This window comes from Bombus bifarius, unplaced genomic scaffold, assembly GCF_011952205.1.
Source record: "Bombus bifarius isolate JDL3187 unplaced genomic scaffold, Bbif_JDL3187 scf7180000007966, whole genome shotgun sequence".
NCBI lineage: Eukaryota > Metazoa > Arthropoda > Insecta > Hymenoptera > Apidae > Bombus > Bombus bifarius.
Window position 1 is genome coordinate 5,908,888 of NW_022884352.1, and position 24,684 is coordinate 5,933,571.

A 24,684-nucleotide genomic window follows, 5' to 3' on the forward strand; every position below is an offset into this window, starting at 1 on the left:
TGGAAATCTTTTAAATTTCTTCAGAATTTTCTTCGAAGCTTAATGAAAAGTGGAAAAGTTATTTTTAAAATTCAGTGAAAAATATTATACCTCACATATGTGTTAGTATATACATTTTAGTATATTTAAATTTTGATACTACATTTTCCATCAGTAAAGTATTTCAAAATTTGAGAATGAAGTATCTAATGGTTACAAACGTGAAAAGGAAATAAGCAAAATATAATAAAAATAAATTAGCCAAATAACGAAGAAAAATATTTGTTCATTAAATTTCACACAAACGATAACGCGCTTTTCGTTTGCTCAACGTAGTTTATTTAATTATAGACAGAAATAATGTGATGCACTAAAGATCAGGAAAATAATAGAACGAGCCGATTATTTTTATCGCTCTATGTATAATTTTATGAAGAAACAAGATAGTTTGGTGTAGTTATTCATACTTAACCCACTGTGAATCGAGCTTAACTCGTGACTCGAAGACGTAGATCGATTATAGTAGACCTCGTGGACACCGGGCCTGTTGATGATGACGTGACACCGGATTGTCAACATGCCGCGAGCATCTGCTACAGCGGTTGGATTTCGTTCAACTTGTTTCCACTTTAATGACCAACGCCAAGATCCATACACGCCGTGCCAATTATATGAAAATAATTATCTCAATTTATTGGTGACTGGCTCACGCAATACCCGAGATAACTAATTCACCGTGAAATCTTGTTCGCGGTTTAAAAGCTTTCCTTAATTGACTCGACCCGTTGATTGCCGTTTCCCTTGTAAACCAAATCTGCCAACTAATTTATTCTCATTGCGATTTCTTCGATGTTTTTACAAATGCCAACAGGTTTCTTTTTTTTACGCTTCAAATGAAATCAGGAAAAGATTTCTGCCGCGAAAAAGCTGCAGATGCAGATATCGAATTGCAGTTTATTTTCATTTCTATGTCTTTTTGTGTAGAAAATTTGCCACGATGCAATATAAATCTAGTTGGTCGCGGTTCGTTGTTCCGTGAAATTGAACTACATCCAAGAACATGTTACAGCACGCTGCATTGATGACTCGATGATGTATGCAGAGTTGACTCTGCGCGAAATCGTTTCGTTTCCATCGTTAGCTAGTTCTCGTTTCGTTTCTTCAACTACTTCGATGGCAATCGAATAGTTCTATAGAGAAATGAGTCGTATTTTAGCATCATATTTTAGATCTAGTTTAGAACTATAGTACCTGCTGTGCACAGGTTTGATGCCATCTGTCAAAATGTTTTGCTATTATAAATGAATACAAAGATACTCGATGTTGTGTTTAATTTTTGTTATTTTATTCGAAGAAGTGGTTAGTTCAAGAATTACTTCGTTGTTCGATGAAGAAAATATTAATTAATTTGAGGTAAGCAATATATTGTATGATCTTCTGGTCCCTCGATGACAAAAATATCTGCCATTCTGTTCTAAATTTATTTACGTTTTTGACATCCATTTTTTTGGCTCGCTCTAAAATTGTTCTATATTTGTTGGATATTTAATTCTATACGAATTAGTTCGTATTACGATTTAGTTCGACACAATTTATTAAAATACTTTTAAAAAATTGTAGAGTCAGAGAAACTACGATCAAATGGCCATGAACTTGTATTAGTCATTCGTTTCTTGAAACTCGTACGTTAATCGTGTAGATATGTAATACGACTGAGAAACCATTAAAAAATAGAGTTGATCGATTTACTTTCCGACAAACGAAACACTAGGTGCTAAGTGGAATATTTCAATTAAGAAGAGCAGCAGTAAATAGCCAACAATTTTTGCGCACTACTGTACCTTCGTCGTTTTAAAATAACATTCTCCGAGCGGGTAAAACATCGTAGTTCGCCTAAAAATAATTGGAAAATATTATCGACGAAAAATAATAGAAGGTTCTAGCGACGATGGGCAGTGAATCATCGTGTCTCTTTGATGGCTCAATGATGACTCGTCGACAGACTCGTAAAAGTCTGTGGCATTCCAGCGGGAAACGCGTAGCTACGCTAGAATAATTCAGGGGTTCCTGGAACCACGAACCAACTAATCATAATTTGTCCCTCGATATGCATTGCCGTAATCTCCGAGAGTCCCTGATTCTTGACCTTAATTCGTTCAGACGTGTTCCCATGAAATAATCGAGAGAACAATGATTCCTTTCCCCTCGATTCGCACTGCGCACGCGTACAGAATCGTATCGAGGGGCAGGAAAAAAGGACAAGCAATTCGATTTTATCCAACGATAAAAAGCCCGGTCACCATAAAATTTGGACAGATTCTTCGGTTTATCTTATCGCGTGTAGGCTGCTAACAATCGTCTCGAAATTGAGTTCGCTTTGAAATCGCTTCGAAAAATGATGGACGACCGACTCGAACGGAAAGAAACTTGGTTTTAATGTGATTGCATTTTCACAATGACTAATAAAACGTCTGAAGTAGGATTGTTCAAATCGCCAGGCAAGAAAAGAGAAAAAATCGCCGATGGTTCGGTTTGGGTGAGAAACATTACGTCAGGCGTCGGGGAATTAACTTTCTAAAAGAACAATTAACATTCTACGCCATCCTTCGACACACCCTACATTCGATATACAAGTTTCATACACGGGTTATTCCAGTAACTTGGAACAGCCTCGTGAATATCACGAAGAATCTTCATGCATATAGTATCATATAGTATTTGCGAGTAAATCAAGATTCGCACCACACCTTGAATAGCCTAACAATAAGGAGCCTAGTATTTTGTCCTGTGATAAAAATTATACGAATAACGCAGATGTTGTAGATAGAATTGTAGGGTTCGCTGCAATAAGGAAGCAGCTCTAATATTTAAAGAAACACAGAACGGAAACCAAATTGGATAAAATAGAAGAGAATAATTGAAAATTATTACGTCACCCACTCCATTATCTACACTTAGCGCGGATAAATTTTTTTGTAGTTTGATCATTACAGAATGCCATAAAGGGTACAAAGTTGAACCCAATAGAGAACCGCGAAGCTATAAACGAATATGTTACGTCAGGATTTTATCGATTTTTCTTGGGAGAAATCGAAGAATTACTAAAAGTTACTCAACGTATAATACGATACCACAATATGTTAATAGATAAAACAATTCTCAATTTCGGCCTTTTTATACAATTTATTCTCTTAAGAAGAAATCTGCAATTGTTCTAAAATCTAATAATGCTAAATAAAAATCGGAATTTATCGGACACGAAAGCAGTTTACTCGTGCGACGTATATTCCTATAATCTTAAGAAATAGGAACGCACGATAACAATAAATTGAACGATTTTACTAAAAATATTGGGAAACGTGGAAAATGTAGTGGTGCAAATTCCTATGTAACTGATGACCAGGGATTCTAAATATAGAATGTAAACCGCTCGTGCAACCACCCCATTCAAACGATTCGCGAGAAAACCTCTGTTTATGGCGATGACTGTTCGAATGGAGGGAAATTCACGGGAAACGATAGGTCGGCGTTTGCATCGGTCTCGCTGTGTACCGGGCGGCGGTGTGCAAGTCGAGCTAAATATACATGTGTACGTGGCCAAAGAAGAGACACGAAATGGCCCGGGAGGCTCGGTGTATCGCCACGATGGAATCCCATACGGGGAGAATTGAAATTATTCCCCCGATTTTTGTCGTGTCGTTTACATTATTTTCGCCTTTGAATATTAATGGGCATATGCTCTCCGGCGTTATGGCACAAGAAGTAACAACGGCGTATAATACTCGACTCTTAACGTTATTCTATTGTTTGCAAATCAGCTCTATTGTTTTCTCATATACCTCTATACTCTCCCGGTTCCCTCTTCGCCCTCCCCCCATGCGCTCCTCCTACCCTCCGTATTCTTCTCTCTCTTTTCTCTCTCCCTCTAACTCTGGAACGCTCTTCTTTTACCCTCTCCTCTTTCTCTTGCTCGATTCTTCGCTCATTCTTTTCGTGGCCGATCTTCTTCTTCCTCCTCTCTTGTCGTCGTTGTCGTCTTCTTAACCAACATGCACATACATATACGTATACACGTAACCGTTGTATAGTATTTTCTATTTGTTTCTACGATCGTTGCTTCCTTCCTCTGGCTCTCTTCCTCGTCCTCCTTTTCTTCTCTTGCCTTTCTTCCTTATACATCGAGTTTCGCATGGTACCTCCTGTGGGACTCCCTATGAAACCCCTATGGTGGGCCACTCTGCAATCGAAATCTGCTTTGTGGCGCACGTACTGACTTTTCGATGTCTGGAAAGGGGGCTGGTTCCTTTTCGCTGGTTTCTTTCCCCTTTGTGGTGGTCGCACGCTTCTTCCGGTTATCTTACATACATATGTTGTCTTCTCTCCTGAATATTCTTTTCAAACATTATCGCTGGCCATTAAAGGAAAGAAGCAACCGGGGGGACACGCTTTATGACACGGATTAGCCGAGTGTTTCATACGACAAAAATTCTCATGCTATCCGTGATTCCGTCTACCAGTCAAATTCTGTCACGTTTGCGCGGCATTCTGGCGACGTGAATCACCCAAGGATAGAACGCAACTACTCGGTAGAATCTGCAGAAGGTCTCGAAACCTTAATTAATTATTCCCCGTTTTAGTCATTAAACTGTCCACGACGAACATATAAATCAAAATTGAAATACTCGTGTTCGCTTTCTGCGTTTCGATAAATCGTCGGAATGTTCGCGATATTAAAATTTACTCGCTTCTTTTCGAATTTGTTCACTCATCCATCGATTTTCTCTTCTTAGAATTACTAAAAAAAAAAAAAAAATAATTCGGATACATATGGATTGTCTGTGAGTTTAAAACTCATCGAAAGATCTAGAATCGAATAAATGTTCTTCCCAATACAATCTAGAGCATCAATCGATTTTTCATAGAAACGGTTACGAAACATACTGTGCATCGCGTCATCCGCGATAAAGTATTCACTCTGTGCGCGTTGAAAAATCGTCAACAAGCTTAGAATCTTGGAATTTCCGCGCTCTTCCCTGAATTTGTCGACTTATCGATCGATTTCCCGTGAAAATGGCCGCGAAACATTCTTTGTTGCGCATTGCCATGCGATCCGCACAGCGATCCGTAATATTGGGCATCGAAGGTCGACGATAATTATGAGCATAGAATATAAATGGTGGATCGTTGGCCACGGGATCGGTGGAACGCGATTGCCGTGCACGTGAGCCGCGTTCTCTCCGCGGGAAAGCAGAAACAGAAAAGAAAATCGACCCCTTTGGCTGAAAATGGAAATGGGAGGAAAAGAAGACACGCAAGACAAACACGATGAACACACGATGTGGCAATCGCTTTATAAATTCAACGACGCCACGGATCGGCATCGCAGATACGGCTTCGGAAATCGTACAGGATTCGAATAATTTGCACCGCGATGGGGCTTCCGGACAACTGGCGTCCCTTTCGAGCATCACACCGTCGATATTCTGATTTTTTTCTCTTCCTTCGTTTGTCCCACGTTCAAATCTTTTACAACGTAGTTCGAGAGAGACTTGACCAAACAGACGAATATAGCATTATAAATTTAATCTTTTATCCTCTGACGATATTTTAATTCTCTTCGAATTTTTCTGCCTCAGTCTCAAGCTTTTGAGATTTAACGTGTATGTGTGTGTTATTTGGAAATTTCTAGGATATACGACAAATACATAAAACGAAAATATATGCAACAAAAACAGTAATAAAAGTAAAAAATGATATAAATGTTTAAATTTCATCATACGTAAGTTCAATTATTTATTTCTATTTCCTATAAAAAATTGAAATTTTACGTATTTATTAAATCTGATACACGGAAATATAGGAAATTGTCAAAGGATTAGTCCGTAAACTTAACAGAAGAATTGTGATAGATGTGAAGGAAAACATCACTGATAAAATGAATTTGTTCTCCGAAATCAGAAATCTTAATCGAAAACGTGGTTTGAAACGCATTTTCCTGCAGTTGTTCTTGACACACATTTGCACATTGCATTTCGAAGGTCGACGACCCTATACCTCGTACTTGAAAGTTTTTGGGGAACCGGAAGCCGTTTCCGTTTCGCATAACGTCTCGAAGAGAGGATGTCGTAACGATAAAGGCGCAATTTCTGTCATCGCGAAAAATCGCCGACTAAAGGTTAATTCCTGGAATTTCTCACAGTACCTATCGTACACACGAAACCATCTTTAATTGAAGATATTCTAGACAAATGAAAGTTCCGCTACGAAGAAGAAGGGGAGACGAATGGTCCACACGGAGCTCAATTTAGAGCAATTCAAAGATTTATTTTATTACACCAAAGTGTACCGGTCTTATAAAAGGAAAAAAGCCTCTCAAAGAGCATCCTTTATTTAGGGCAGGATGCCCTATCGTTTAACAGGCAAAATTTATCATTGCGTTCTATGGCTATAATCAAAAGATGTTCATTGAAAATGACCATAAAGTGCTAAATAATAAATGGTCATTTAAAATTTCGCTAAGAAATTATAATGAAAATACGAAATACAAAGAATTAATGCCCCTATTTCAATACTAATATCGTCTCGAACTTCACTATTTTATGTGTGGGTAACTAAATATATATATATTTACCAATATAATTTTGATAGTCGGGTGTCATTATAGTGCTAATAAAATTTCAGTGTTCCGTATGACGCACATAATATATGTCATAATATATTCATAAAACATTTTTGCAAGTGTTCGAATGCTTTCATAACCTACCGTGCTTAGAACTTTCCCTCTTCGACTCATATGAGTCAGATAAGAAGTTTCTTAAATCGTAAACCAATTTCGTAAAATTATAACCAACACAAGTGTGTCATAATATCCTTTGATGCACGATCATAATGGATCGTCCTTTCCCTAATTTTGCCATTAGGTTACATCCTGTGAGAAATAAAAACTGCCCTCCTTACTTATACCCTAGGACACCCTGCAGATCGACACGTAGAAAGTCGCAGCCTCCTAGTTAGGGTAACCAGGTTTTCCCAAAAGATCTCGTGCCCCGGATAATTTGGAGGCATTCAACTTTTTAACGACACGTGTCGCGGATTCATAGAGGCGCGCTCCGTCTCTCCCCCATTCGTGTTGCGTGGGCGACTCCCCCCTTTCGTCCCCATCGCGAGCACGGCCCTGAGCATGCTGGTGCATTGTACATCGTAATGTATTTTCTTTTAGGTACCGCCGACAATAGCGAGCCTGGCGGCGATGAAGGTGGAGGCAGCTGACCCGAAGGTTTCCGGTGAGTTACTATTTCCGCCTCCTTACGGAATTATCGGGATCGTAATTAGATTCAAATCGAGTCTCCGCCGTTCGACGACCCTGCGCCAACCGGCAAGCAGACAGGAAGGGAGGGATACAGAAAAAGAAAGGTGCAACGGGGAAAACAAAAGGAAAAGATATCGGTCGGTCGGCGACGCGGGGGTGGGCGGAGGGCAGGCAAGGGGTCGCGAGCGGTGCACATTGAAATCGACAACGATCTGTGCTTGAAACCAGCCTATTTGTCCCATTCCTTTTTAATTATTCCAGAACCAGAAACCTGTTATCGCACCTAAGATGAAAGTCTTAATTCATTTACGCTCGAATGTCCGCATACTTGTTTAAATCAGCCTGTTTGCTCTGTTTTTTAATTGTTGCGATAAAATCCTGTTGCCATACATTCGATGAAAATGTTCGTTTATTTACACTGGGAAATCGCGTATTTTGTTTAAATCCATCCATTTGCTCTATTTCTTTTCAATTATTTCGATAAAAATCTCTTGTTACACCGAAGGTCATGCTCATTCGTTCGCGGTTTTGAAAGCTTCAATCGTTTTTCCAATAGTACGTTTGCATTTACTTCGTTAGAGGGATGAGTCAGACTCAACAGGTGGTTCATAATTTCGACACCGAATAATCAAAGAGTATCCGAGTCTGTGATTTGAAGTTTCTTGTACAAAATTGGACAGTTCATAACAAGAACTACTCTCGTCGGATCTTTCGACTTCTTTGATAACAATGTATTCTAGTAATTAGAAGCTAGAATTCAACATGGTAGAATTGATATTACGAGATTGACAACTTCACTTCTTTGTTATAATTAGATACAATTACAGATACATTGGAAATTATTAACAAGAATTTTCCCTTTAAAATATATTCAAGAGAAATTCTTTTGCTCTCCTGGATGAAGACAAACATGCACAAGGGTTGTTCTTGTCATGAGCTCTTCGATCATAGAAACTGTATCAGAAGTTCGTTTCCTACTTTGTTCCGAATCACGATTTCGAAGATTTTGGAGCACATTGTGTTTTCCCGAAATCGTTCAAATCGTCTTGGACACGATGGTCCCGTATCCCTGGACCAATTATCAATTCCCACGGCCACGTGACCGGTCCGTGAATCTCGTCTGGAAACGAAGGACGCACACGCGTCTCGCCTTCTATTTATTCGATTGAATCGGTGCAGGCTCGTAAATCGTGTGCAACCTGACGAAACGAGTCGTGTCCCATGCTTTCAGCGTTTTGTGGCCTGGGGCTCTTCCCCCTTTATTGGAATATCCGCCCACAGCATTATGGGAATTATCAAGGAAATGGGATGAGCGCAAGTGGGTCCCACGAGGGGGCTGAAGGGGGTTTGCGTGGCCGCGGACGATCGGGAAAGAGAGGAAGACCGTGCGTGGAAACGGATTCATGCAGGTCCCCCATACACACCCACCACCCCAATATACTCCGTTCAGAAAAATTATGTCACATATCGATGAAGAAACAACGTTATAGTCATTGACAATAGGGATGATGAGGATTTTAGAAAAATTCTATCGATTCTCAACGAGGCATTTTATCGCCCTTTTATCGTTAAAGATTTTCGTTAAACGATATGATAGATCGTGCCGCGTTTACTTACGATGTACAGTTAGTTTATTCTTGGATGATGAGGATTTTACAAATTTCGTAATTGTTTAAATTTATCTCTAAGTTTGATTATATTGATGATAGATGAAATGAGGATATCACGGCAATTTTGTCGATTTTTAATCAGAATTTTAGATTTAGAGGAAGACTAATGGTGCGATGTATTGTCGCGATTATCTAGGATATATAGTTAGGCTATTCCTCGATGAATAAGAATGTTTCTAGAAGAAAGGTTACGTCAGATGTTGGAGCAAAGAGATTCCTAAACGAGCTGCATGCAACGAGACGAAAAAGTCCCTAGCAAAAGAGGTCCCAGTGACGTTCTAACGACACGAGTTAATTTTAGATCGGCCACGAAGCACCACGATCGATTGGCTATAGAATCGAGAAGTCAGTGACCCGATGAGAATTTCATTAATTATAGGACATCGCGGGGATAGGATCGAGACGTTACGTAATCCCGTCGATACTCGTTTATAAATACGCCAGCTTCAACGTCTGTCTACCTATTGCGTTGTGTCTCGTTGATTCCTTCGTTTTATTAGCAATGCGCGGATTCCTTGTCGCCTATTTCTCTTTCGCTTATGCTCACACGGTTCGATGTCTGCACTCGGGCGTCGAGTCGCGCGCTCGACGACGAGGTTTTCAGTTGAAAACGAAGAAACGAATCAGAACTGACAGCGGAAATTATGGTAATCGTTTGACAAAGGAGGGCCGAAGAAGGGGGAGGGGTGTGTGTATGTGTGAGGGAGAGAGAGAGAGAAAGAGAAGAGTGGGCGTCCTCGCTCGGTGTCTCTGTTATCCAGAGACACATTCCCACAATTTCGGATCGGCCAATCAACGTCTCTCGCGCTCCCGGACGATATTAAGCTCGTCGCGAGATCCGCGGTTCAAACCGAATAAAATAAAATTGTGCGTTGTTCGCTCGGGTTCGTCGTTGTACTACTCGCCCCGCAACGAGAAAGGAAAAAAAGGGGAGAGGGAGAAAGAATATGAGTCGGCGGGACAGAGACGGTGCGACAGATGGCCAGAAGAGAAAGAAGGAAAGAGCGAGGGAGAGCGGCGGCGCAGAAGGAGAAAGAGGGAAAGAGAGAGAGAGGGCAGCAATCAAAGCTGATTAAGCCCACAACTGGGGAATCTGTGGGGCCAGTGTCTCACGCCAATCTCGCCCAATCAACCGGTTGGCCGGGGAGATTTAAAAAATAGAATGCCTACTGTCAATTGTCCCATAATTTAAATAAATCGAATAAATGGACAAAGTGGCCAATTAGAGTAGTTGCTGCTTGCTGCTTTAACGCATTATTCTCTCTTTCTCGCGGTGTCTTCGGCCCCTCTCCCCCCTCCCCACCCCTCCCCACCCCGGCCCTCTTCTTGCCCCTCGTGTTACAATGTCTCATCGCTGGACCATCTTTTAGAGTCTCCTTCGAACGAGGGAAGTGCTTTCCTTCGCCCTCCTATCCATCTCGGTTCCTACCTCTCTGGACTCTCCGCGACTTCTCTTCACCACGTTGTTCCACGTTCACGTTACCCACCACCTTACATTTACGTGCGCTCTTCAGAGCGCCGTTTACGCCACAGATGACTTAACCATCGGCGAGCGTGTGTGCAGCGCGTCGATGCAGTCGCCACGATAGTTTACCGCTTCCGTCGTTTCCTCTCCAACGACGTTCTCCAACAAACACCGTTTCTATAAATTTACCTTAGAATACGATTATTTATGTCATCTTCTGGCGACGAATTTACTTATTGAAGTAAGTCATTTGAGAATTGAGAATGCGATATCAATCGTGTACTCTATGAGCTGGTAATTCTAATGTGCAATAGAATCAAGAAAAGAGGAGCGCGATTCGAGATATATCAAATTGTCGTTTTCAATGATTCAATGATGATCTTAAATGTCTATTATGAGGAGAGTTCATTTTCGTTAATTTCTTGATTGCGGACAACTCGCTCGCGGACTAAAATTTCTTGAAAACAGGTCTTTAAATATTTATATATCGTTCATGAAGGTAAAAGCGTTATAAATGCGATCGAAAAGTTTGCGAGATATCAAGTCGCTGTCAGTGCATGTAGTTTCGTTATCTTGATCTTTATCATGTAGTCAACGATGACAAGATATTACGAGGGATTCGAAGATCCCTCGCTCTGTAAGCAATTGTTCCACGTTTATATACGACTACCATTCCCTGGATGTACAAACGAAGCTTAATTGATTATCCGCGACCCGCTGGCCCTCGGCTCGCCAGCCTTCGATTACGGTCCGCATCGAAATTTCAGCGAACACGCGTTACGTAGAATGCCACGGACGGGCTTTAAACAATTACAAGCAATTTACGACTGGAACAATTACCGCCGACATCCGTGAACCACGTCTGCCGTGCTGCACCTGTTCGACAATCATTTACGACGGATGGTTTAACAGGCACGATGATACGCGCGGTCATTAATTCGTATCAAATACAATTTAATTAACAGATCCCCGACTTATCCCGTGCATCCTTCTGTTGCATTAATATACCGAACATCCGCCGAAAATTGTCCCGGTTACGTACAGTTAGTGCGCGATAAGCATTAATTGAACAACTCCGTGCCACTTTACTGTTCTTTACGATCATGTTACGTAGCTCGTGTAGTACGCACGTTTCAAATATCGATCCTCGACGCGACGTAAAATTCTATTAATCCAGATAAGAGTTTCCAATCGATGCACGATTTTACTCGTTGTCAAAGTGTATAAGTAGCTAGACTCGCGAGAAAAATGAAAATCGTGTTCCACATCGTATATCTGTCCGCTTTCCAAGAAAATCTCATTAACTTCGTGTTACGGTGATTAACAAATCAGACCCGCGAAGGATTTAATCATCGTGCACATACGGAGGAGAAGGAGGAGGAAAAAATTCTATTCGATCGGCGGGGTTGCACGTTCGTCGACCGGGATAAAAATGCACCGTATTAAGCGGCCAATTATGCGAATCTGGCTCATCTCGGCGAACGAACGGCTGTGTAACGCATGTCTGGAAGGTAGATAAGGTACCCTCGTAGAGGTTCTCGTACACCTACGTGGGCTGGCAGTCAAGCCGAGCCAGCCGACCAGGCAAATAACAAATAAAGCATAAACGGGAGCTACAATAAATAACTGGTGCACCGCGTTCTCTGCATATACTCGGAGCCACGGACCCTTCGGGGCCTTATTTCTCTTTCTTTCTTTCTCCATAGTCGTTTCTCCCTACCATCGTTCCTCGACGTTCCACCACCCCCACCAATGGGCCCCCCTTTAAGGACCATATATATGTCATAACGCAGTCGCCAAGAGAGCAGCCAGGCTTTGAGAAAAATCGTTCCTGACTTATGCGGTTGCCGTGAAAACGGATTTAGGGGACCACTCTCGCTTCCTTTTATTTGAAGAGCTGCATTTTTAAGGAATTACACCAGTCCCAAAAGCTGCTCGCTCCGGAAGAATGTAGTTCTGGAATGAAATGTGAATGACTAGTCGGATTTTCGGTAATCTTCTCCTTTCTGACATGCAAGTTTATTTATAGATTGGTTTATGCGTATACGGTGACAAATAATTCATAAATTATTTAGTGTTTGAAAGGAATGTTTCACATGTAAAATGAGTTGACGTAGAATTGTATTGACGGCGGTAATTTGATGTTAGTTTAGTATAGGTAGACGTGCAAGGAACATGCGAAGCTTAAGTTTCATTTTTTAAACAGTATCACATATTTTTTAGATATGCTGTATTAGAATCTTGTATTCTAAAAGTACGTATACGTTCCCAAGTATTGGGTAAACCGAAAGCTGACGTATACGTTCTCTGTAGTATAGAATTATGTTTATCCTTAACGAAAAAATTGAAGTGACCAAGGAAATACCATTTTTCTATTAATAAAAGCTATTTCGTACTATGTATATATACCAAAAAATGCTGCCGGTTTTTGTGCAATGTTTCTGCAACTTGTCATTCCTGTAAAACGATATTAAATTATGTATACCAAAATAATGAATGTTATTTTAACATTAAAATGTCCAAGAAGTGTTGTATAAAAAGTATAACAGGTACAGCAATTTATATGATAATATATTACACTATTTGTGCCAAAAAATAATTAGTACAGAAAATATTCTAATTTCAATATTACAAAATGAAAGATTAATATACAAGACGGTCAAGAAATGATTGCTCAAGCAGCTCGATATTTAACAGGGACACCCTCGAACATGGAAGCGAATTTCATGGTTGATTAAAAACATCTCCGAGAAATATCTACGGGCGCCAGCCATTACTCGAAAAAGGGGGTTGAAATTCAGCGAATTAACGGTTAAGTAAATATTTGACAAGTAGATACCGGCGATTTCTTGTCGCTGGTTTCCTTCTCGCCTGGCTCTCTCGCGCCGGCCCCTCTCCGCATAATTGGTTACAGATGCATTATTCTTCGGCTCGGCTCGTTTCGCAGCCCATGCATAAACATTAAACTCTTACGACATGGGCGTCGTTCCTCTATTTTTTTTTTATTCTCCTTCTCTTTTTTCCAACCCTTTTTTCTCTCCCTTTTACCTCGGCCCTCGGACCGATTGTGTTTCTAATTTCGCTAACACTCGTGAACCGTCTGGGACTGATTGAAATTCCTTGCGACTGTTTGAGGAGGACCGCGTTCGAGATCTTTGACTCGGTTGGCCCCGAGGTGGATGCGGCGCGATAAAAAATAATTAAAGACCCTTTTGATCTCGCCAGCCACAGGAGATCGTAAATTCAAATGCACTTGGTATATCGCAAAACGTACACAGCCTCTGTGTTCAACAAATTTATAATTCACCTATAATTTTATTTAAATCTTCGTACTCTCTTAGAACGCGAGCATACAGAGCGGTAAGCGGCAAAGCAAGTGATGGCACAACCAATGCCAATGCTCCGCATGCCAATATTGTTACTAACCGCTTATCTGTATGTTCACAGCCTTGGTCGCAAAAAAAAGCGAAGTGGGGCGAATTAATGAAACTCTCGCCGAAAATCTCAGACGTGTTTCGTTCATTGTCAACGAAGTAAAAAGAATTCGGAGAAGGGACAAACTAAGCGAGGGTAGAACAGCGAATTTCACTGTGGAAGCGAAACAATGCGGTCGAGTTAGATGCATAGTCGGTCCCCTGGGAAAAAACTGCTCGAAAGCCAGGCAGATTGGAAATTTTATTATTTATATTTGAAATTTATTATCGCCCTGACTGGCCTGGTCGGTCCCCTTCTCGTTCACCGGTATTCTTTCCGCGGCGTCCGTGTTCCCTCCCCTCGTCAGCCGCTTCTCGCGCCGTCTCGTCGCCGGCCTAATTTATCGTTCCTCAACTTTTTATTAATTTCTTACTGCTCGCGGAATCGCGATCGCATTAAAAGGAACGTCCACGGCCGCTGAACGGTCACCGAAATGCATCGGTACACAAACGGAATGCCGTCCCTAATTTTTCGCTCTTCTCCATCCTCCCCCGTGTCCTCTTTCCTCTCCTCGTTCTCCTGTGCCGCGACCGCGAGGATCCTCCTCGTTCCGTTCTTTCAGCGCGCGGTGTCCGCTGATCCCCTTACTAGCTTTTGGCCCATCGATGCTATCGGGCATACCGACAAAAGAAACACATTTTTCCGCAAAATGCCGCACTGGTGGCGCTCCACCCACCCCCTCTTTCACTTCTCGTAAAAACGGATCCGGTTGGAAATTCCGCGCGCGGATCATCCCGCTATTTCATTCGACTATGTCCGCCCGTTGGGACTTTCTGGAATACAGCCGAATCAAATTAAATCCGCGGCATAGGTTGCACAGTTCTCCATGGATAGCTGAAATCGTGGATAATAGTTACGTATCTATGATGAAATTTAATTCTTGATCAGCCATTAACGAGAATAAGTAATGATGATGTATACGAGCCTCTTATTTGTCTAATCAGTTAATTGGATAAACCAGAAACTAAAGAAGATGGATGAAATTATACGCATGTAAGGTAATCAGAATCGATCAAAGCTCGCTAACATTTTAAGAATTTCAAAAAGCGAAGAGTTAATCACTTGGACCACTTGACCGGCTCGCACGCTATATATTATCGATAGAATTAGATTCTTTTATTATAAAAATATAACAGAATACTATTAAAAATAACACGACGTTATATTGAAATCGTATAACGAGTTTCCACTGGCTGAGGCTAAAAAAACTCGATCGGAGATACCGGTTTCAAGGTTCGCGACAGCTCGAAATTAGAAGGATCGATTAGTTAATCGACTGCGCGGTGAGATAAAGTCGTGTATTCTTGGCGGCTGAAAAATCGCGAAACGTCGGCCAGGAAAAAACGAGGACGGGCAAAACCGAAACGAAGCATGATGTGGATGAAACGGGGCAGAGGGGCGTGTTGCACATGATCTGAAATACGCTTGATCGTAGAAGGGGGTTAGAAGAAGGCGTGAAGGGGGCGAAGTATCGTTTGATCGAGCAACGATGGATTCCTGAGTTTCGAGGACGGCATGCGATTGCCAATCGTTTGTTTCCCGATACAAAGGCGATCGGGGCCAATCAAGCGGCCAACTAACATTGCGGTGCACTTGCTTTCGCAATTCCCTTTTCGAACTCGCTACTTTTATTGCCAGATATCTTAGCCTCTGTTACTCTCAACCCCCGCTCGCCTCCCTGGTCTGCTCTCGCGTTAATTATAGCGAGGGAACGGAGAAGCAAAGAAATAAAACTATTAGGTTGCTCAGAAAGCTTGTATAGCGTTCAATAGTTAATGTATCCTACGTCAGGATAGGTTTTGATAGAATTCTTCAATTGGTAGAATTGGAAGAAATTTATCATGAACACACTGCGGGTTTTTATGCAGATTTATGCTTTTGAGAGTATACAATTGATTTTTTTGACAGCGAAGGTACTTGATAGAAAATTGTTTCACTTACCAAATATTATAGAAAACATTATACTTCGGATATTTTATATAATCTTTTTTCATATTGTGTGCATTATGTGCGATCTTGTATCTTCAAATGCATAAAAATTCGCAGTGCCCAATCATGAGTTTCTCTGTTAAGTATTCAATTATTAAATTTGGAAGCAATATCGTTTCTCGTTCGAAAGACAGACCAGTTTCGATTGGTTAAAAAGGTTTCGGTTCTCAATAAGACGACATTTGTTGGAACGTTGAACTGCCGGACGACGGCAACGCAGTGGTTAGCGCCTTAGGGTACGAACGTTCGGGACCCGGATTCGAATCCCGGCGCCCGTATTTTCCGAAATCTGATTTTTCGGACGTATAGCGTGCCACTTCTCCTGAAGGGTGGCAAGGATGTGGTGGTCGTCAGTCAACTAGGCGCCTCTGTGTTTTGACTGCCAATTTGGCACATATCATGGCGGAAGCCCTCATGGCTATTAAATATTCCTATTTTCTGATGTGGAGAACCGCCGAATGAAAATGTAATCCGTAAAGAGAAGAAAAAGATGGGCCCCCCCGCTTTCCCTTTTGTATGCTTTAAGGGATTTTTATCAGCTGATTGGTTGATTGTGTTGGAACGTTCAACTATAACGTAGTCTTGCTTTTATCAAATTTTTCAGACCTGAAGAAATTAGAATAGTTGTAAGACTTGAAAACTTGCATTAACTACTTAGAGGAATTCGTATTGAGAAAGACAAATGATTCTTTGAAGAAGTGAAGAACTGCTTGATTAGTAGGAAGACATCGAAAAAGACTATGTATTATTCAATAAAATATTGATTTTGTGAATCCTCTTCCATATCACTTCGATTTTTACATTCGTTTCTTTTGTCTATACATTTCTTCAAATAATCGTCTTAAAGTCAATCCTTATCATAGTATCATACAAATGGTATGTCGCTCTATCATGTTTGGCATAACTCCGCTTTTCTTCTCTCGAATGGTGCACTAGAATTCTATATAATGGCGATTCTCTTCTTGTTTTAAACTCTCGTAAGTTGTCTTTAAATTTTTCTTACAAATTTTCCAAACAGCACAACATCTTTCTTATCTTCGCTACTTTTCTTCCTCAAGTTATCCTCGAGCGAACGAAAGACCATCAAATGAGGGGAATTTCACGTTGCTGCGATAAACATGATAGTCCGCCGGCTCGATAATCGACTGTATCGAGAAGAAACATCGAATCCGTCTTAACGGGGAGCGAACCACCGTGCGCGGCTGAAAATTATTCACGATTATTCACTCTGCGGATGCCTAGGAATTGGCGCGAGATTTCCATTCGTAATCGATCGACAGACGTATCATTACGTTCGCGTTTCTCCTTTTACAGCGCGTTTTCAACGGCCGCGGTCGAGCCAGAGGAGCCGTTTAATTACATACTTAAATATTTATACGCGCGGGAATATAAATCGAATCGATTCATAAAAGGCGAGCCAGCATGCTCTCGAACGTGGCCCAGGGAAACAAGACCATCGTCGAAGGACCGCGATCCTTTGGATGGTTGCTCGTGCGCAAAAAAGGGGCGAAAACGAAAGAGATAGACAAGAGAGGAACGAGAAGACCAGAGATACCCCATGGTCCAACTATATCCTTCTCTTGCTTCCTGGCATCTCCCTTCTTCTTCCGTTTGGCTGCTCTATTAATTAGCTCGCGGCAGCTCGCTCTCCACTCTGTTAATTTACTCGAGAGGGGGAGGGGGCGCATTTTATTTTTCGTACGGGCCTGAGAGTCGTCGATCCTCCGCGTCGGTTGGCTCCTCAATCCGGCTCTATTAATTAGCCGGGGCCCTTTTTTCCCCGCGGCCAGGCCCCGTAAGACCCGTCGAATCCCGTCAGGAAAAAGGGAACGCCGGACAACGAGAAAAAGAACGCGCGCGCGGCCAGCGTCCGTCTCGGATTCCAGAATCACCGGAAAGGGAGAAGAAATATTCCGGTTTCGAGCAAAACGATCCTTCTCTCTCTCTCTGCCCCGACCCTGTTCGCGAATCCCTCAGCGTTTTCGTTGGAACTCCAACGATCCCAGGTCGATTGTTATGCAGGCGGTTTCGTAACGCGTGGGATCCTGCTTGGACGTCCATTTCCAAGATCCACAAATGATATAATTGTATGACTAAGTAGGTCTGATATTAAATAATCATTTACCAGAACAATTTATTGGGGGGCAAATATGTCCATATCAATTTATTTAGTATACTGGTACTTGAAATTATTCTTATATTCTGCTTATGAAACTGTATGATAGTTTAATGTTCCTTGCGTACATGAAAAGTGTAACTATACCATAATTTTCGAAAAATGATAACATTACGGTGTACTCCATAATATTGTGCCAATGTGTTCTTAATACGATGGAAAAATCATTTAACAATGGTCTAGTATTCGTTGATATCATAGACACAATGTAAAAGTATTTATCTGCTAGTAAATGCTGTCGAAGACACTACAGTAGAATTCTGTTTATATGGACTTTTGAAAGAACAGATAGTTTATGTAATTGGAGATCATACACTGAAAGTGATCCTCCCACTGTTTCTGATTTTTCTTCTTATACTAGGAATTCACACGCAAACAAGTAGATTCAGCCTCTAAAAGTCCATCTAATCGGACAGTACAGTTTCGTTCAAATAAATGTCATTTATATTGGAGCTTTCCCTTTGTACTGTGAAATTTTTTTACCGGGAGTCGCTCTGCATTTCGCAAAGAAAATATCATCCCTTTGAATTCTTTCTGTTTAAAGAGCGATTTTTTTGTTATAGTGGGAAGTAGAAATCGAGGTTAGATACACCAAGCAGTTTTGAACCGATATGGGTGGATTCGTACAAAGGGGCGATTTGTCAAACACTTTAACAGCTGCCGTACGCCGACAGCATTATGGAGAGGAGTGTATTATCGATTTTCACGAAGTAATTCAGACGCCATGCTCGTCCAGCCACGCGGAAAGCGCTTAATCCGAAACCCTTCGAACAGTTTTGCACACGTTAAACCGCATAAAACGTGAAGTCTCGGGGTACACCTACGGGTTCTGGGATTTCAATTTGCAATTTTCAAGCAGAATTCTACATTCGTTCAATTAGCACATTAAAAAACACAAAACGAAAGCATATTAAATACACCGCTTGTAATTTTGTTTAATCATTTCCTCAATCTTCTACTCTGATTTCATGGTTTGTCTTCGTTTTCGTTGTATCTCTTTAATGAACCGAGCAGATGAATCGCGTGTCCGTATGAAGACAGCCAGTAGCCATGAGTCCATCGTCATGGATGAGCTTGGAACTGGAATCGAGAGAAGAAAATTACACGGTGTGTCGATCGAATCTTTCAATGCATGATTCTTCTGCAAATAGAACTCGTACAGATTCTTTTCCAAACTCACATTCCATTTCTTCTTTTTCCATACATTTTCCCATCTATATTGTTTACGTGTATTTTCAAACGAGAAGAAGGGGATTGTTTCTTTCAAAATCGACCCAGTCGGTTTTCTTCGTTTTCGTTGGAAAAAGCGTAGCCAGAAATATACGGAATATCCGCGAGCTGTCGGCCGGCATCCGGTTGACTATTTCGAGAATATAATCGCGAAACGGGAGGAAAAGGGGTCGGAAGATCGCGAGCCGCTCTTGGAAGAAAAGGGGCAAACTCCGTTGAGAAAGTGTTTTTCTGCGTTTTACTGGATTACTCGGTATACCTTCGTTCTTTATCCACTGTACCAGAGCCAGTAATGGGCCATTTCGTTCATTTTAAGCACGCGATGACAGGCCAGCTACCAAGAAACAATCTCGTGTACCATATATGAACCACGTACTTGAAATTCATGATTCTTTTCTGATTACTATGCTTGCTATGGACACATTTTTATTCACTGAACTATTCTTCTTCTGAACTACACACTTGATATGGAAGATTTTTATCCATCGAATGAAATTCTTCGTAATCGAAATTTAGAATGAATTTAAAGGGATGTATCTTTATGAAGTTGGTAATTTATTGAAGTGTATGTATTGTTTCTTTGTTATTTATTAGGTAGCTTCATGATCGTTTTCTTAAGGGACTCGTTCTTTTGTCCATGAATTGTTTGAAGCAATTTCTGCACGTTTCTAATGCATTCAGCGTATCGAAGATTGGAATATATCATAGATGAAACGATGGTCTATGACTAATAAATAGATATATCAGACGTGATTCAGAATTCTATTCAAGCTCTAGAATCTCTTGTTTGCTCTGAATAGATACATAAACTCTGTCATCATCTATTTAAAAAATAATGCCTTTGCTATTAATTAACTTAGAATTTTTCTCTTTCTAATTGCTCCAATAGAAAATCATTTCCAATCTCAACTGTTCAACGGACTATCAAAAATCTGTTTCAACATCTTCCTTTACACCATCGATCATATAAAAATCTCTTTGATCTGCAATCAATTACCAATTCTTATCTCGAGCAGTTCATTTCCTCTCCCTCTCCAAATCACATTCCGCAATGGAATCACGTTGATGGCGAGGATTCACGCAAGAAGAAACGGGAAACATCCGTAATTAAAAGATACAGATCTTAACAGTATACGGATTAATAATTCATCGCGTTATTAGTATCCATTACGCTCGAGTTTTCCTTCTCTAAGTGGTGGCCGTTCGATCGAACAACGAAAACAACTACGTTCTCTCGATGGTCGTTCCATCAAAGAACGAAAAAACCACGTTCTCTCGACGGTCGCATACCTTCGTTGTCCATAACTTGGCCGAATTTCCGGCCGGTGGTACGATGATTCGGGGAAGTAACCCCGTAAATCAATTTCCTCGCCGGTCGAGAAAATCACAGAGAGCGAGAGAGCGTGGCGTCGCGTCGTGTCGTTAATAAATCGAGCTTTCTTCCCGGCTTTATCCCGCGTCGTTCCTCTCGGTTCGCCATAAGTCGCTTAAAGCCGTTGCTCTTCGGCGCTTTAGTAATTCGAGTTAGCTGTTGAAGCTGGCCCTCCGCCGCCTCTTCCTCTCTCGCTTGCACGGCCGCCGACTCGTCCCGTCCTCCTCTGCCCGCCTTCTCTGTTATTTCGCGCTTGGCGAAAAGCGAGAAAAAAGAAGAGAACGTCGCACCGTCGGTGGAAACGACCGAGCAAGAGGACCGAGACCAAGACCACGAACCGCGCCGATTGTTTTAGCCCTAGGCCAAGAACTAAAACGGCCGGAGAACTCCGGAGGGTCAGGGCCGTGACAGAGGGGTCTTGCAGGGGGCACGGGAAACAACCGCAGTCGAATCGTTCGACACATCGTTCTCCCCGAGGAAATTTCGATTTCAGGGAATATTATCCGCAGCAACTTGGAATTAAATTATAATAGGAATTCCATTTCTCTGAACTTGTCCGGAGGCGAAGGTTCTTGCAGCTGGAGTTCGTATAATAGTGATTCATCGGATTTCTTTATCATTGTTATTTTTTAGTCATGCAATAGGAAGTCAAATAAATGGATTCCGTTCGAACAGAATTTAGCTGAATGGATATTAATTAATGTTTCGTTACGAATGACGAAATATATCAATAACTGTATCAAAATGAGTTTTCGATCTTCGAAATGAAAAGATTCTTCTAGCTTATAATCAGAATTCCTTTTTTACTGCAATACATTGCATAATCGAGGTTTACCGCATTCTTCATTAGCCCTCCTGCTTCAAAATAAACTCTCAATCTTCGAATTGGAAAGAATTTATCATGTTAACGACTGAAAGTCGATCATCCAGAAAGTAGATCTGATTTTCTTGCGATATATTACGTGATTGAGGGTTGTATCACCCTGTGTTATTCGCAGTATTCCTGGAGTATCAAATTCGTATAACGAATTGAAGTCCATTTAATGGAAGTTCATCAATTTTTCTCACTATATACGTATATTATTTATCATCGTATAATATGAGTTTACGTTCAAATAAGTGAATTCAACATCTACACAAATAATACGATATCATCTTTTTTAAACTTATAAAGTTTATACGAGAAAATGACCATCGCAACAACTACAGAGATTTTAATTAGAATTTCGTTCCAACAAATGAGATTCTGCTACGAGCTCCTTTCGAATTAATGAAACTAGTGCGTATCTGTGAAATTGGCCAGAAGATAGGAAGAAGAGTAACGCGTGAAAATAGTGCAAATCGTGTAGGTGTTAGTGAGTCATTCGCAAAGTCGCGTGAGATGATTCTTTTATTAGCTCGTTGGTTTGATATTGCGCAAGTAGTTCAGGTGTTTCGTTTAGGGAAAATTCCGTTTGCAAAATCGATGGTTACGCTACTGTCAGCACTCAACAAGGTTTTGCAAGAGGTTCGCGAAGAATCGATCCTCTGTTTTCCCTTCGCGCTTTTTCCCCTCCATCCGTTGATGGTTTCACTGCTTCTTTCTTCTTCTTCTTCTCTATACGAGGCGGAGACAAGAGAGCGACCACGTGCCAAATCATTCGAGTGGAATCGGAGAAATTTAAAAAATATTCTAAATTTAATTACCCCGACGCCGACCCTCGGTCTTTCGAAATCGTCCGGGCTGCCAATGGCTGGTTGAAAAATAGCCGATCGACGAACCGAACGGACAAGGCACTCTGGCGGGGTAGCATTTGTATCGTTGAAAAAAAGGGAAAGAAGAAAGAAACGCCTCGAATCTCTGAACCCTATCGTCAACGAATTGTCGCATCTAAGGGAAAGATGTTTGGAATTATTTATGTTTTCAACAATTAGAAGGAATATTTTTAATTTGAGCAAAAATATCAGACAACGTTGTTAGATTTCCTGTCATATCTACATATATATGAAGCACTAGTCAAAGGAAATGATTCATTAAGCAGAAAAGAGTTAAGAAGATTTAGGTCTAAAGCGAAATGTCTTGAATCGTTTAAATGTTTAACATTGCAGAGGAACATTCTGAGAGTAAAAAGATTTAATAATACTATTAGAATTCTTATAATGCATAGAACTCACAAGTTGAAGGAATTGAAATCACTTAAGAAAGTCTGATTGTCATCGAGTTGTCCATTTAAAGAAAATAGCTTTCAGGAGCTTTTAAGTCTCCAACAATTAAGAGAAACATTTTCAATAAGAACAGAAATATTTTATTGTTATATATACATGTTGTTAAATTACCACGTATGAAGCACAAGTGAAAGGTTGAAGAGGGAAGAATATTTAGATTCTATTGTCATCGAGTTATCGTTCGAGTGATTTTGACTTGTAACAATCAGACGGAATATTTTATAGCAGGAGCAGAAACATTCGAATGCAATGAATGGAGTGCAAGTCGAAGGAAACGACTTATTATGAATTAAAGAGTTAAGAAGATCGAGTTAAAAAGCGAGAAGAAAGAAGACCGAGTCCGAGCAATGAAGAGGTCAACGAGAGCCCCAATTTCAATTTCGCTTTCCCACGCTTGCCCGTCGTCGGATCAATTCCCCGACTCCATATTTCACTTAATAACTCCACGATCAAAGAGCTCACGAATCAAACTCCTATCAAAATCAATCGGAATATTTATCATCATTTTGCAAGAAACGAAAATTCGTCGTAGGGACACGTACTTGAATACGTCGCAAGAAACACATACTTGGCCAAATTCTTCGAGTACTCGCTCTTTATTCGCACTTTAAAATTCGTTAGACATTCGCTGCGCTCTTTGAAAATTCTCTCTTACCACTGTTCACCCTCGAGAACCCTCGACCGCCCTTTCTATATATCTACGCTCGCAGCCACCCTTCATCCACATTGATGCACGAATATTCTCTATATCTTCGCTATTCAGACATCATAGTTACACTTTGCTCTTGAAATCTCTATAGATTCTAGAGTAATTCCTTCAGATTAAAATCTAATTTCCGAAAAATAGTTCAGCCGCTTCTTTTTTTACGTCTATTCATTCGCAAATGGGTCTTCTGCAGGATGCAGCTGATATTATATTGGTGAAATTGTTATGTCGCTGATATTTATACAAATTCATATTTTTCTGAAAATAATTCACCGTCTAGTCGTAAATAACTACACAAAAACTACTAATTAGATACTAAATTAAATTTCTCTTGCTTAAGTTTCGAGTAGTTATTAATTTCGTCCTAGATATTAGCAGCGTTATAAATTTTGTTATTAATTGACAAGATGAAAGGAAAGAGTTCTGCGATGTAAATAATTGATTCATTGGTCGTTGAAAGAGGTGAGGCTCTTTAAAGGGTTAAAAATATGAGGTTTTTCCGGAAGAAGGTGATCAGAGGAAGGGTAGATCCAGTCTGTCGTGGCTCGGAACGGAGACAGAAACGCCACCGGGCATCGATAGAGCGTGGCGGTGCACTTAATAATAGTCCTCGCTCGTTACGCACTCGTCGAACTGCCTTGTTAAGGCTAACAGCCACTCGCTCTCGGGGAATATTCGAAAGTTATCGGACACGCGATCTCGTAAATCAATGCGCGTTATGGGACTTTGTGGAACTTTGGAGCACACGCTCTAATAATTTGTCATGAATCTTCGTTTCAAGCCAGCAGCAATATAATCGAACGGACGAAGTTATTTTCAACGCGGTGAAACTAAATTCCTTCACCAGGAAGGACGTGTTTCTTTAAAGATAATTTCGCAATTCCATCGTGACGGTTGCTTAGCCAATCTGGAACTCGTTTGGTCCGCTGCGTTAACTAATTCCCCCAATTATCTTAAGTAATTCTATTAGTCCGACAACTCGGATGTTGCCCCTGACTTCCCTGTTTCGCGTGTCGTCGCTGAGATTGTGCGATTTAATCAAAGATATAATGGTTTCTTAAAGTTTTCTTGGAAAACGAGGGCTCTGAAATCCTGGCCCTTCATCTGTG

At 40.9% G+C, this 24,684-nt stretch overlaps 1 protein-coding gene across 4 annotated transcripts in view; it reads left to right on the forward strand.

Moving 5' to 3' along the window:
* Nucleotides 1–24,684, forward strand: part of LOC117208904 — a 122,818-nt gene that overhangs the window by 79,381 nt on the left and 18,753 nt on the right. For all 4 annotated transcript variants that reach the window (XM_033450421.1, XM_033450414.1, XM_033450429.1 and 1 more), the window contains one exon: nt 7,199–7,262. In XM_033450421.1, the coding sequence (XP_033306312.1) occupies nt 7,199–7,262 (64 nt within the window). The remainder of the gene's footprint in view (nt 1–7,198; nt 7,263–24,684) is intronic.